We start from the raw sequence: 15689 nt of genomic DNA, 5'->3' as shown, positions 1-15689 counted from the left end.
TGGGGGGGCATTACACTGCATTACATTCATAATCTGATTTGGCTTTGATTTGTTCGCTGTTCCGTGCGCTTCGATGGGAATAATTGTCTGTAGATGATGCTATTAGTATTGACGGTTGTAAAAGGGCGATGGTTTGAGGACTGCCGACACATTGATGGTCCAGAATAGATCCGGTCTTAAAGTGACTGTCTGATCCATTACCCTTTATGAAGGAGGAGAGCGGAGGGGAAGCAAGACATTCCCTCAATAGAGAAAATCATCATCTATTTACTGGGTAATTCTGGAAGTATTCAGAGAGATCCCTTGCCCTTTGTGAAGGAGGAGCACGGAGGAGAGGAGAGACACTTTTATTATCAAGAATATCATCTGTTTTTTGGGATAAAAATCCAACATTCAGAATGACCAAGAGTGGAAACAAGGTACACAAGTTAAGGTTTCTTATTATAATCATATGAATCATCACCTTAAATAGTGGGATGAAGTTTCTTGACATTTTTCCGGAGAATGTTTGACACAGCTTTATACAGCAACCCATCACTCTTTGTGAAGGACGTGGAGAAAGACATGGTGGGCCACCGACTAAGTATCAAAAAGCATGATCTGTTTGTTGAAATATAAGCAGTGTACAGACTGTCCTGTTACACTGTAAGAAAGTAACTTTGTAAAAGAGGAACAGGAGAATTAGATATTTATTATCATAATCAAAAATCCTCCATATCAGAGTTATCTGTTACTTTGTGGAGAAAGTAGTTTCACTTCTGATAATGAACTTCCCATGGCCTTAGAAAGTAATTAAAGAATAATCCATGCTCTAAGTAGAGGTCTGACATCCTTGGTATGAAAAATAACATTCAAAATAATCATTTACTCACTGGGGTAAAACATACACTGATTGCTTTTACCTCTAATGAAAGTCACAAAACCAGAACATCTTTTAATTCTAACTGATAGATTATTATGATAGATTATGTTATTATTTTGGATTTGTATAGAGATTACTTTCTTTGTGTTGTACCTCTCCATAGAAACTGCCTCAATTCTACTTAAGATTTTGGAGCAGAGATCATCCTTCCCCTACCCTGTACGTCTATGGAAAGATCTTAATGGGAACAGAGAAGTATTCATGCGCATGGATCCTCACCCAAACAAAGTGAAACAACTTAACAAACAAACAAACAAACAAAAAACACTCAACATATATGTGTGCATGCAGACAAAATGCTTTCCTTCATTAGAACTCACCGCCATCTGATTCCTCCTGTGCTCTCTTCATCTCCCTCATCCCCCTCATCCTTACTTTATTCTCTTTTTTTTAGGGAAGTTCTACCATTTCCCCCCAATCTGTCCCCTCCTCTGATTGCTGACAGAGTTTCATGGCATTAAGACCAAAAGCAAAATGTATTTATTGCAATGACCAAATATTCAAAGTCTCAGACAATGATTACTTATAAGGCTCTTTCCGGGTGGTAAAAATATTTAGATATTTGTATGAAACAAGATTATGTGACAGAGAGCCAAAATCTGTATCAGGAAAAAGGATTTGTGTTTTGATGCTACTCATTTTTGCAACTTCAAAGTCCTCTGAAATGACCTCAAATGACTTCTACTTCCTGTAAAACAGAACATCATAAATAGTGACATCATTGCATGCACTAGTGGGTTTTCCTTAAAATTTCAACCAATAAAACCTTCAAACATCTTTAAACATCCTCTCTCATCCACCTATCCCTTCAAATTAGATTGTGTTTTTCTCTCAAACTGAGATCCTATCGGTTTGCACTTGTGAAAGCTCCGTCCCTGCACTGTGTGCCACCTAAACTTCCTATTTCAACAGGAAATACATCAAATCAAGAAGGTAAGAGTCTGTTTCATGGGGTCTTTAACATGCATTTTCGACAAGCACTATGAAACTTTTGGCTGAGGGCCCACGAAAATAACACATTATGCCCACACATAATGACATTATTGGCGATACAAGGTTTCTGCAGCAGAGTGCCAAAGTTAGCTGAAGTGGTATCGAAGAGCTTTGCAAGCTCAAATCCTACTGATTAGTATCAGCAGTCATTAATTATGAGCGTCAGACTGGGTGATGTTCTCAGATGAAGCAGAACATGTTTGGCTGTGGAGCTCAGCTCTCTAATGATGCTGGTAAACAGAAAGATAATTGTCCTTTAAAATGACTGGGGAAGTCATTGGAAGACAGTGAGACTGGGAGACAGTGGAGCGATGACTGAACAACGACATGCACACACACTCTCTCTCACACACACACACACACACACACACACACAAATGCATGTGCATGTACACGCATACAGGTATACATGCCCACAAACACAGGTGTGTAGAGGAACGGCAGTCTTTCTTGCTTGCTATCTCCCACACACACACGCACAAGCACGCACACAGACACAGACACACATAAGCATATATACAGCACAAACTGACATACACTCTCAGACACACACAAACACTCATTCACATGCATGAGGACCCTCTGCTCACCTGTAAAGTCTGTGTTAACAGGAAGGGTGTCACTGGGAAAGCGGTAGTAACTGCTGCCTGGGAACCTGGTCCCCCTGACGACAGGGTCCCGTGGATCAGACAGAGAAACGTCTGTTCGCTCCACCTGGGAAAAATAAGTGGTAACAGTTACTATAAAAACAATGATCATACTAAAAAATTATCTATGAACCAATCGATAACTGGTTCAAACCATCAAGAATAACACTGGAAGAAAAAACACAAGTCAGAGGCTCAAAATGCCAGAGACACACACTCGGTGGCAGAAACTAACATAATCAAAACATGTACTTTGTTTCCAACACAAAACACACAACAATCATACTGCAATAAAACACATGCTGATTGACACACACATGCTTACACACACAGACCTGGTAGAGTGGGTGTGGCCCATTGAGTTGGGCTGGGGGGTCCCAATTGATCTGAATGGTGCTTTCATTCACTTGATGTAATCTAGGCTGCGACAACCCTGATGGAGCTGGGAGGAGAAAGAGGAAGAGATAAATGAGAGACTGGATGAAGACAGAGTAACACAAGTAAGTGCTCTCAAAGCACATTCTTATATTTTTATTACATTTTAATAGTTAACGCTATAATTAATTGTAATTGATTATTTATTATCATTAATTAAGGACCATGTCGTTAGATAACTGGCTATGTTCTTAACTGTACAAATGTGTCATTCTCGCTCGGCAAATTAAATTACTTCTTGCACTTTAGATGTTCATTTAATTTCCTTTTCAAATACTACTGGAGCTGTAGCTTTAAGACATTTGATAAATAAATCAAGAGGAGACCTGCAACGAAGCTGACAGGCGATATGGAGGAGTTAGAAACATATGGAGTGATGGAGTGGTATAGGGACAGGCAGGATGTGTGTGCACGACATGTCATTTCATCCTTATGTTTGCGTGTGTGTGTGTGCATGCACATGTGTGTTTCAGTAATGGTCTAAATGGTCACTGGTAGAAGTAAATTAGCTCTCACTGACACACACACACACACACACACACACACACACACACACACACACGCATGCAGGCCATCTTTAGCGTGATTCCTATTAGAGCTCTTAAATGGGAAGTGGACAGCTTGTCTTGAGAGGCTCATCTTGGCACATCAAACCATAAATTACTGCCAATCGATAGCTCACCAGTCTATTGAAATTGAGCTATGGTGTCATTGAGAACATTCTCTGTGTCACACACACACACACACACACACACACACCTTGAGTTTAAAACATTGGTGCATTCCTTAAGTGTACGAAGTACTAGAAAACAAGCGTATCTTTTCATTTCAAATGGATTTCTTCATTGGAGTAAGTGTGCCTGTGTGTGTGTGCCTGTGTGTATATGTGCGCACGCGCGTGTGTGTGTGTGTGCACGACTAGAAGGTAAGGCAGTAGATGAAACTGCAAAAGTGTGACTGTTTTATGATCTGTGAGTCGAGAAGTGGGAGGTGGCTTTAAAGTTTGTGATGTACGACATCTGTCTCTTCATCCTGTGTGAAGTGATAATTGTTCCCCATAGAAGAATCCTGATGTAATCTATTCTTCTCTAAACACTGTAATTTGGAGCAGAACAACTCATTTTACACTTGCAAAATTTCATTTGTTTGCTGAGTTATTCATTTTCATTCATTTTGCACTTAATCCTTTTCAGATTACACACACAGAGGGCAGTGTACAACAACAGGACAGTGGTGATATCAACAGACAGAGCAATAGTGTGTGTGTGTGTGTGTGTGTGTGTGTGTGTAAATTTTAATGTGTCTCCTTGTTAATTCACTGTAATACACTAAACACCGTGAGACAGTTTGACAAAACACACACATACACATGCACACACAAGGTTAACAGTGCACCAGAAAGGTTAATTTTGGCTTCAGCCATGGTAATGAAGCAGCTAAATCATGGACCAGCTCCCTGGGAGCAATTGTGTATGTGTTCAGTGTTTTCTGTTTTAACGGCGACTGACATGTCTTCACAAGCTCTTAGCATACAGTTACACCACACACACAGACACATCACTTATTGACATGGCGATCCCTTGCCATGCATTTTTCTCTCCTCAAGAAGGGCCTCAGGCCAATTATGCGTAAATCAATAAAGTCCCTGTTCTGTTGAGTGGTGTTACAGTGTGAGTGTGTGTATGTGTATATGTCTGTGTGTGTGTATGTCTTGTAGAACAAGCCTTTATGGATGTAGGATACATAAAACATCACCATCAGCCCCTGATTAGCCACTCACTTTACGCTCTGATCGATAACATTGTGAGAAGACACACACACACTTAAATAAATGCATCAACACACAGAACTCTCTCACTCTCTCTGTCATTTTGTCTGTCTCGGGGTGCATTGTTATTTAGTCAAGTGTTTAGTCAAGTGTTGTCTGTTGTGTGTTACTAAAGTGGTTTTGCACATGCTGTCAGCTCTCTGACAGCAGATGGTAGCTGGCTCTAATGGCACAGCCTTGGGAAGTCAAGTACACCTTACCAAGAGCCCCATTTACTGTGCTGGCATTCCTATTTCAAGAGAGAGTTTGATTGTATGCCGTGCTTGAGATGAGGTAAGTTTGGATGTGCAAATATTATCTTCAGTATCATTAGTATCAACTGTTTTCCGTAAACTAGTCCAGACTGCAATTTCAGAATAAGCAGCACAAGTTTGGAGCTCCAACAGAAGTACAATACCCAAAGGAATAGCACGTGCTATGCAAATGGTTTTAAAATTAAAGAAAAAAATGTCTTTGTCTAAAAGCATATGCCATTATCATTTCTTATAGTTGAAACAAGGGACATCTTTGGCATTGGATGAAACAAAATGGTGGCAACAGATGTGGCTGTTAAAAATACATTCAAAAAGTCAACTGGGTACAATAAGCCATATTGTATTGTACTGTATTACAGTCAAGACAAGTCTTTGGAATAGCTTGAAATAAACATTGTCGCTGTGTCAACAGATGCAGCCATTAAAAATACATTCAAAAAGTCCACTGATTACTATATGAAATATCATTCATCACAATAAAAACAAGGAACTTTTCAGGAATCATATGAAACAAAAATCTTCGCTATGTCAACAGATGTAGCCGTTAAGAGTATATTCAAAAGTGCAAATCCCTGAGCAAGTATTTATAGATGAAAGGTTTGTCTCTAGCGCTCACTGTCTATTTACCTAAAGCGATATAAACAAAACAGAAATAAAAGAGAAACAAATACAACAAAAATAGCAAGAGTGGAGACCACAGGTGAACAGATGGAAAAGTGTGTGTGTGTGTGTGTGTGTGTGTGTGTGTGTGTGTGTGTGTGAAAGTGTGAGAGACAGTGACAGAAAGAGAGAAAGAGAGAGTATGTGTGTGTGTGCACAATATGTATGCTGCAGAATGATTCATGTTCCTCTAAGCTGTGTTACAAGTGTGCATGTGAACGAGAAAGTCATACACACAGACAAGCTGGGAAATAACTAAACAATGGAGAGTGAAAGAGGGAGAGAGGGACAGACTTTGTCAGAAAGAGACGGACAAATAAAGAGAATGAATAAAAAATGAGGTATGTGCGCACATGTGTATCCGTCACCCTGCACTGATCAATTAGGGCTCGTCTCAGTCGCCGTGATTTGTGTCTGAGTTATTAAACACAGCTAATTCATCCTACTTCCATAGTGGTTATAAATCTAAGAGTGTGTGTGTATGTATGTTTGTGTGAGCATGTGTGTGTGTGTGTGTTTGATTCATGGCCAGCAGGGAGTGTGTGCTACGCCACATTTTTCTCCTTGTAATTAACAGTAAATTGTTTTTACTGCCGTGCGCCATGAATATCCCCTCTGGTTAACACCACCAGCGCTGTCGCCACTCAAGTACCCAGTGACTGACTGTGTATACGCGCCTGCGTGTGTGTGTGTGTGTGTGTGTGTGTGTGTGTGTGTGTGTGTGTGAAAGAGGGATGTGTTGTAGTTGTTAAAAGGGGAATACCACATAAATTAAGAATTCACGCTACTACTCTGACCTTGACGGGTCTAGTCAGTATTGAGCATGAATGCAAACATCACTGAACTACTATCATCCCTAAAATATCAACTATTATTGTCACTTCCTGTATTTTTAAAATCAAGATCTGTGCACTGGCATGAAGTCACATATCCAAGTGTATATGGCTAACGCTTTTTTTCTTTTGGCCACGTTCATACCACGGGTGACAAAGCTGCAAAATGGTCAAGCGTGGGGGGTTACACTGTCGCCGATTTTCCCACAAAATGTTGACTGATGTAATTAAAGGCTTTCCATTCATGAATACCTGTGCGTGTATACAGCATGTGTGGCTGTGTGCATTGTATGACATTATACAAGTTTTAGTAAAAAAAAAAAAAAAAAAAAAAAAGTGACTTATTTGGCACACCAACATTGCTGCCATCCTTGGCCAAGTTGTATTTTTCATCACCATGTATCATCAGTGAGGGGAAACTAAAACTGGAAACGGGAAACCGGCTGACAGTTAGAATTAGTTTTTCCTCTGTTCTTAGTGGTAGGTAGTGGAACTTTGGAGAGGCTAGTCCGTGTCACTTAAGCACTGAAAAAATTTGAAGACAGCTTTCTGTAACTTCTCGAGTGTCAGATGTGTTTGTAGCTTCATGTCTCCAGCTGCCACTGCAAATGACTTGTTGCCTGTTGCTTTGTCATCTGTCTTGTGAATGCACAGACATATTTGTTCTAGGACATGAGAATGCCCCGGTGACCAGAAACTTTATTCCCAAATTGCCAGTAAAAAAGTGCAGAATAAAAATGAGCAAGTGGTGGAAAGTGCACATTTAAACTGTTTTTAGCCATATGTTTGCCTGTTTCTGTGCCTTACCTGCAGGTAGAGTCTGTCCGGTGCTTGGTAGACTGGTGACACAGCCTGCCTTAGTGCAGAGTGTAATAGTGAAGTTATACATATGGTACGGTTTCAATCCTGTCACTAAATAAACAGGCTGAGAAGATGGCCCCACTCTATGCAAGACCTGAATGAGAGAGGAAAAGGAACAGAGGGGAAAACAAAACTTTTAGATTTAAGACGAGGAAAAAATAAGCTAAGCAGAGAAGTCACAGACTTTCAGTCCCTCAACTTCATACACAAACAGTCATGGTGCAGGAGTGCATATGTGATCATATACAACATATATCGCCTGAAACCAGGCACCATGTAGACACACAACCACTGTGTATTCACTGGAACATACTGTGTGCACTGTATTGAGGTGGAGCTAATATACAAATCTATATAAGTGGTAAATAATTAACTTTGTTACAGTCTACCCCAGATACTGCAAACTACAACTGTTAAGGTACAATTTCACATTATTTTAACACTATCCCCCAATTTACTAAAGGTTTATGGTGGCATTGCATGTGTAAAAAATGACAATTCTGATTTATCAATGGTCTGCACATATATTTTGCGAGTGCAACTTAAGGTGAACACCAGCGCACAAACATTTAGCTCCTTAAAACTGATGAATATTTGAAGTGAGTCAGCTAGATACTGCAAAATTAAGCAGGATTTTATTCTAATGTAATATCTTCTTGTGCCTGATTTACTGCAGGAAAAATGGCTCATTTAACCCAGATTGTGAGCACTATTTAGCAACCAGTGAAAGCATGTTTTATTCTAGGTGCAAACATGAAAATTATTTGTAGATCTACCTGACCCCTTGTGTTTCCAGAATAAAATCACATTACATGACTTACAAGGCATTTTTACCATTAATCAAAGACAGGGATTACTTTACATTACCTGAGTACATTGTATTTTCTTTAATTTCATATGGACACTAAACATACACACTAAACTCCTGGCTGTTGAAATCCAAATCCTCATACCCTGCAGAGCAGAGATACAACAATGCCTCCATTACAACCAGAAACGTGCTGGAGCGCAGGTTTGAAGTTGCGGTTTCGCTGCCTCGTCTGCACAGGTGGAGCTGCACTACAGTCAAGAAAAGGTATTACTGCAGTTTGCTGCGTGCTCCACAATATTTGCTTATGGATAAATGCAAAGAGGGCGATGATGAGGATGATTACGTAGAGGAGGAGGTGAAGGAGGAGGAAGCTGAGGGCGGCGGACCTCCTCTGGCCAGGTGTGGCTGGTCCATCTTGGCTATGACACGCTATGATACAAGATTTTTTCTCCTGACTTTTTCTTGGATGGCCTGTTCACCATGAGGATTATTTAAAATAAAATCTAACATAGAAATTCAGTGCAATTACTGTGGGCTATCTTTGAACATAATATACCATCAATATTTAATCATTTGGATGGGATTATTCAGAAGCAACAGATCAAACTTGTTTTATATTTGATACCAGGAAAGATGTAAATCCTGAAGCCCAGTTTAAATAGCAACTCTGGTGTTTCTGCCAATATGCAATCCTTCCAAAGTGAATTAACATCCTGTTCCTGTGTGATGAGAAGAGCAGAGGCCAGCATTTCTTTGACCTTGCTAGCTCCACAAACATAGATGCATGCACAGTGTCAGTGCTCACGTGCATTTGGACACACAAAACCCACACAAACAAGCAAACAAACAAACAAACTAAAAACAGTGCAACAACCACGTATACAGTGTAGAATGATTTTTGCCACAGGTTCATTTCTTCTCAAATGTGAGAAGTGGAGCGGCTTTCCATGATTTCAAAGAAGGTCCTTCAGAGTCTAATGGGTGTCAACTGATTGGTGCAGTGGAGCTTGGGGGTAAGTTCTCTTCGACAATATGACCTCATGTTGTCCTAGTGTGTGTGTGTGTGTGTGTGTGTGTGTGTGTCTAACCTGACTAATAACCGGCGGAGCGTAGGGATTGTTGCTCTGTTCGGTGAGTAAGTTGACCCGGTATTCTGTGACCTTTCCTCTGGCAATGACCCCGTGACCCTCAGTGGTGCTCCAGGTAACCTTCAGACTGGTGGAAGATACTGCGGACACTTCCGGAGGAGCCATGAACTCTGGAGCTACACACACACATACACACACACACACACACACACACACACACAAACACATACACACACACTGATTAGATATGTTTAAAACAATATGCCAACCTGCTAGAGTAGTTTAGATCAAAAGGAGCATCAATCTGCGGTGTTCACTGCGTTATAAGAGTTAATGGCATTTTGGCATTTTCTCCACAACTTGAAACTTTAAAACAGTATATTGGCAGAAATCAAAGAGTCGCTGGCTGCTCTAGTTTGTTGTATGAATGGGATACATCGCTGCTTTCCTGCTCCAATAACCTCAAAAATTCAAATTCCTAAAGTTAGGAGTGGCACACCGACAATTTTTAGGAGTCGCTCCTAAACTGGCAAGTCAGGAGCTAAGTACTTTTAGCCTTATGGTGTTTTGTGAATACAGACCCCAGAGTTTATTGATTTTTTAATTTTTTCTGTGCTTAACTGTACTGCAAACAAAAATACACAACCGAAGAACACAACAGTACCAGAGATGCAAACCCCAGAAATGGGACGCACCATTTTGTAATATGTTTTTTTTGTTTGTTTTGTTTGTGTTCTGCAAACTATTAATCATGCCACTTAACCACGGAAAACGTTGAACTGTTTATAGAGAATTAAATAAGACATCAGTTCAGTCACTACGAAATGGATTCAAACTGAAGACTTATGGATATTATGTGGACTTAATGCATTTAAGCATTTTAAAATTCTGCGGCTGTGATACATTACAGATTAGAGGGAAGGATTCTTTTATTCTGCTGTTGATGGCATCTAGCTGTGAAATACGCTGTGAAATGTGATTCATGGTAGACATAACCATAGTCGTATTCTTTCCAGCGCAGACACATGTACGCGCACACAGACACACACCCACACCGAGTTTAATATGGTGTTATCATATGCTTGTTATCCAGACACATAGCTCAGAGTGATGTTGGAGGCAATCATTTAGTCCTAATGAGCCATATCATCTCTTTGGAATTCAAATACCTTAATGAGTTTCCCCTTCCCCCACACATGCTTCCTTATTCCCTCTTTCCTCCCCCTATTTCTTTTCTTTACTCTTTTTTTCCTTCTGCCTCACATTTTTGATGTTTGTTTTATTTCAGACTTGTCTGTTATTCTTGCCTTCACCAACAAAGTTTTTGGTGGACAAGGCAGCTCTCAGCCCAAGCCTCACTTGATTCTGGTGATTCTGCTTTTAAACCATTTTCATTCATTTGTAGTTATTATGCTACATTTATGGCCAAGTGGGGAGGTCTGACATTCAGGACTTACATTTCAGCTGTTCAACATTGTTGCATTCACATGGTATTTTGTTGTCAACAGAATAGCAACAACACTCTGTTTTGGTACATATTTTTATGCAACTAAACCTTCATTCCTGTCTGCTCTGATACAAGGACCAAAAGACTAATAAATATGAAATTTAAACTGATTTGAAATGGTTCTTTGATACATGTATCCCTGGATGAACTTTTAATGCCATCCCCCAGTGTGACTGAAAAATGATACATAGATCCACTGAGCATCAAGTTTGTGTGTGTGTGTGTGTGTGTGTGTGTACCGACCTCCCTCCATGGTACGTGTTGTGGTCCACTCTGATGTCACACCACCTGCCATGTTGACGCTTACAACTCTCGTCTGATAGGTTGAAAATGCCTGCAGACCCGTTACCATGGCACTTCTCTCAGGGGGTACCGTGATGCTCCCGTTGGTTTCCATTGGTGTGTCTTGAGAGTCACTTGGATCTGGCCAACCAGAGCTCAAGAACACCCTCTTTTCTGGGGCGGGGCTTGTGAGGTTCTGCGATTCCATTGGTCCTCGTAGAAAAACTTCGTATCGTGTAATGACTCCTGCACAGGGAGCAAAACAACTGAGATGAAAGCCAAATGTCTACTTCAGAGGTAAAATGTCAAACACTAGAATAAGAATACTGTTGTGTCTTTTGTTTTTTTCGAGTCATCAGTATTGATAAACAATCTTATCAGCTAACCAAAGATATATTATTGTCATTTTGGGAACAACAAAACTCAAACTTTCTGCTCCATATTCAATTTGTCTTAGTTTTGAATGATTATTATGTTTGTCATGTGTGTAAAAATGATCTTACATTACGGCTATCCGCTGGACTATAGTGGTTGCTATCACAGATTTTTCAGTCATGTGTAATTCATCTTAAACCTACTAATAAAGTGAAACCACTCTAACAAATTACTCCTGATTGCTGCTGTTGGAGAAAATGTACAGGGGAAACAATCATAGCTGCTACAAGTATTTTTAGGGAACCGCTGCATTGATTTTCCACAGCTTAACTCTTTCTATTAGTGATTTAATTTTCCAAAGCCAACTCAGTTCATGAAAAAACACACAAAGTATCGAGTGTGTATTTGAAACTATAGCTTTGTTTAAAGCTAATCTCTGTTGGCAACAGGATAATAAAATGTGCACATTTTCACAAGACAGCAATGCTGCTTCGAGGGAAATCGAATTGCACATATAATGAGAAAGCACTGACAAGCACTGTTTGACCCTGTGGTTGGAAACGGGCAGATAATGACTAAATCTTGGCTGGTCCTGTTTAGTTCTCTGGTGGAAATCAGGCTACTGTCCTACTCTCACACACTCCATTCCACTTGTTATTGTAATAGGAAACTGACAGGGCTTGGTTAGAATGAGGACAGAGCACAGCTGAAATACAATAAGAGATTTACAGACCCACGGTGGAATAGATGAGTGTCCAAATGCTGTAATAAAGGGTCAGAGTTAAAAGTATTAAAATAATTTAGAAAGGCTAAAAGCTGAACCTTTTTTTGCAAGCACCGCTCTCTTCCAATTGTTTCTCTGTCCCCTCTTCTCTCTCCATTCTTTTCCCCCATTTTTACCCTATCTCAGTTTCCCTCTCCCTCTTATTTATTTGTTTGTTTGTTTGTTTACCAGGGTCAATGCACATTTATCAACGTTTCAGTTTCCACATCAATGTTAATAAGTTAGTTAATGAGCTAATTTTCATCCATAGTCCCTGGGTGGGTTATACTGCAAAATCCCTCTCATCCCATTCCACCCTCTTCACTCTCACTTTATATACTTTTTTTGGTGTCCATACTGCTCTAAAATAAAATCTGGGTCACATGTAGGCACACAGTTGCATTTGGGCCACTTCCACCTGTAGTATGAGTGCAGCACAGCACTGATGTTAAGGGAGAAACTAGTGCTGTACAGACTTTTGAATGGAGGTTTCTCTGTCTTCACATTAACAATGACCACAGCCATCGAATGACTGGGGGTCATCTCATCCTGAAATGTGAGAGTCTGATCTTTCTCCCATACCCTTAACTAATGGGACAAAACAAAACATTATGTGTATAGGTAAGAGAATAAACTTGGAGCCATAAGCCAGGTTACAGATGGGTGTAAATCTTGGTCAAATCAACTGAATTTATGGGTGGACGACAAGAAAGCTCTAGAGACATCTCAAGGATAATAAAAGGAAACAGGATGCATTTGAGCGAAATTTGAAATGTCACAACAATAGGTCTGGATACACATAAATAATATATTTTAATTTCTTTTTTTTTTTTCTTTTTTAAATAAATTTTCCTCAAAATCTCATCCATGTTTCACTTTGTTATTATAGGGTATTGTAAACAGTTTGATAGCAAAAATGTCATTTTTACCTATTTTAAATTAAAGCTATAACATGCTAAAGTGTGGGGGAAAAGTGAAGGGGTCTGTATATTTTCCAAAGCCACTGCAGATCAAGTACAACTCCAGACAGAGACTGGAGGTGAGTCCAGTCAAAACCAATATCAAGACAGTGAGAAAAAAAAAAAAAAACTTAATGACAAAATGATGACAGAGAAAGAATGAAAGAAAGAGACACTGAGAAATCCATGTTAGAGGGCTTAGTATGACACTGAGAGAGAGACAGATTAACAGAGATACACATAACCACACACACACACACACACACAAACAGAAAAAGGAAACCCAGGTTACAGAGCTTATAATGACACTGAGCCTTAGAGCCATTACAAAGCTCTCTGGATTTACCAAAGGCAGTTTCGGCTGTGGTTGTGTGTGTGTGTGTGTGTGTGTGTGTGTGTGTGAGAGAGAGAGAGAGAGAGAGAGAGAGAGAGAGAGAGAGAGAGAGAGGGCACATGTGTGTTTTGTGATGTTAGAAGGTTGATTCTTGTACTTCTTGAGTGACATCCGTCTAAAAGCCATATTACTGGGCAAGTGCTTCACGCCTTCTGCATAATTTGCTTGCGCATGTGTGCCATTGTTGTTTTACTCCTGTACTTACATAACATTATTTTAAAAGATATATTGTAATGTAATTTAATCTTAATGTATTTCAATATGGTAATTTACCTTCTTATTTGCATGAATATGTGATTTGTGTCTATGTGTTCATGGACCTTTGTTTACATTGTGCCCTCTCATGTTAAATGAAATATACAGCTGTATGTTTAAAGTGAGCTGCTGGCACTGCTAGCAGCCATAGCTCACTTAATGAGTCTGGGTGTTGGTCTCAGGGTGAAATCACAAGCATATATCAAAATGGCCTGCAACTTTGTTGGGAGTTGCGGGCCATTTTGATGTAAGTGCGTGGTGTATGTGTGTTGGGGAGCATTTTGGCGAAGCTTTAATATTAAAACTAACACATTTTAACTGCACTATCATGACAAAGGTCACTGCAACTGAAACGTGTTGGTTTTAAGATTATAGTTTTGTCAAATAATTTCCCAAGAGTAGCTGAATTCTTTTCATTCCTTCGGTTCTTTTAGCTCATGCACCTTGGTGGAGCTGCAAGGATGTGACAGATTTTTTACCCTTGGGGGTCCTACCATTTGGATGGCTGGGGGGGTCCCATGTAACATGCAGTGTATGTGGACCCGTAGCATTGCTCCTGGGTGGAGGCTGGTTCTGCGGGGGTGCGGTGGCCGTCAGGACAGACAGTGGATGGGTAGAGGTGCACCCTCCAGCAGAGCACGCCTGTAGGAGAGGTTAGGATGTTGTCATTACTTATCACTTTCAAAGCCTTAAATGTTAGAACAAGTGCTCTTTGTGGCACTAATTAGTTGTATTTGTTATTCTTAAATGAACCAACTTGGCAACTGAGGGATGAGCTTAAAGAGACCAATATCATTCATGTGTTTCCAGTCCATCATTAGCTCTGGTGCTCCATGCAAACCAAGATATTTGGTGACAACTGGTAAGATTATCTAAAAAGCATCTATTATCACTCAAATTGATGAATGCTAAAGAGTTAGCATGAAGCTCTGACCAGTGAGCAATCACCTGGTACACTGATGACTATAAACGTTTATGTTCTCATCACATTACTGGGCACTTGACTGATGGATACAGCATCTAAATACGAGATGTTTTCCTTTAACATATGCTTCCTCAGTATTTGTATTATTGAAAACTGCGCCCCATGCTGGCCCATGTCTCTACATTTTATTTATATTGTGCAAAATGATGCAGGCACTAAGTACACAACCTGCCGTTTAGCCTCACCTACCTGCAAAGTGAAGTTGTATTGGGTGAATGGCTTGAGACCGCTTGCTACTGCCTCTGTAGACAAACCTCTGTACTGGATGATGGGCGCTGCTTCACTTGACTCCATGGAGGACAGCACAAATCTGTGGGAGACAAGGAGGGAGCTCAAGCAAGGAGAATACTTCATACTCTCTCAATGCTTTCCTACACAGCCCCCAACCCCACCACACCCACTAAATCCCCCTTTTTCCTCCTTTGCTACCTCTCCAGTAGGATGCTATGGCTCTGTAGCATGGTGCAGTGCAAAAAGTAGTGCTGGTTGTCCTCGTCGTCCCACCATGCTAAAACCCTGCTGGCTCTACTCAACCAGACCTCCCACAAGCTCTCTCACTTTACCTTCAAACTTCTCTGCCCCCTTGCTGTCCAACAGTACCTCCCTCTGTTTTTCCTTCCCACCCATTCTTTATACCGTGAGCCCTAATCTTTCTACCATATCATAGCACATCTCCACACCTCCAACCCCTGATGTAAAGAGTCAAAATTTGAATTATTGTCCCTTTGAGTAAGCCAGGGGCGCAAATCCGACTCCACCACTGGGGGGGTCAAGTCCTCAATTTCTCAAAAGAGGGGGGTACACCAATATTAACCATTGTACAATATAAAATGCACA

General features: G+C 40.3%; 1 protein-coding gene across 1 annotated transcript in view; it reads right to left on the bottom strand.

The window, feature by feature from the left end:
* Positions 1-15689, bottom strand: part of ush2a (Usher syndrome 2A (autosomal recessive, mild)) — a 277638-nt gene that overhangs the window by 182091 nt on the left and 79858 nt on the right. Inside the window, 7 exon segments of the mRNA XM_030046799.1 lie at positions 2506-2629; positions 2898-3004; positions 7380-7527; positions 9333-9508; positions 11083-11367; positions 14362-14509; positions 15042-15162. Of these exon segments, the coding sequence (XP_029902659.1) occupies positions 2506-2629; positions 2898-3004; positions 7380-7527; positions 9333-9508; positions 11083-11367; positions 14362-14509; positions 15042-15162 (1109 nt within the window).

Source organism: Myripristis murdjan, chromosome 3, assembly GCF_902150065.1.
Source record: "Myripristis murdjan chromosome 3, fMyrMur1.1, whole genome shotgun sequence".
Taxonomy (NCBI): domain Eukaryota; kingdom Metazoa; phylum Chordata; class Actinopteri; order Holocentriformes; family Holocentridae; genus Myripristis; species Myripristis murdjan.
Note: the sequence above shows the minus strand (reverse complement) of the source record. Positions and strands in the feature narration are given on the sequence as shown.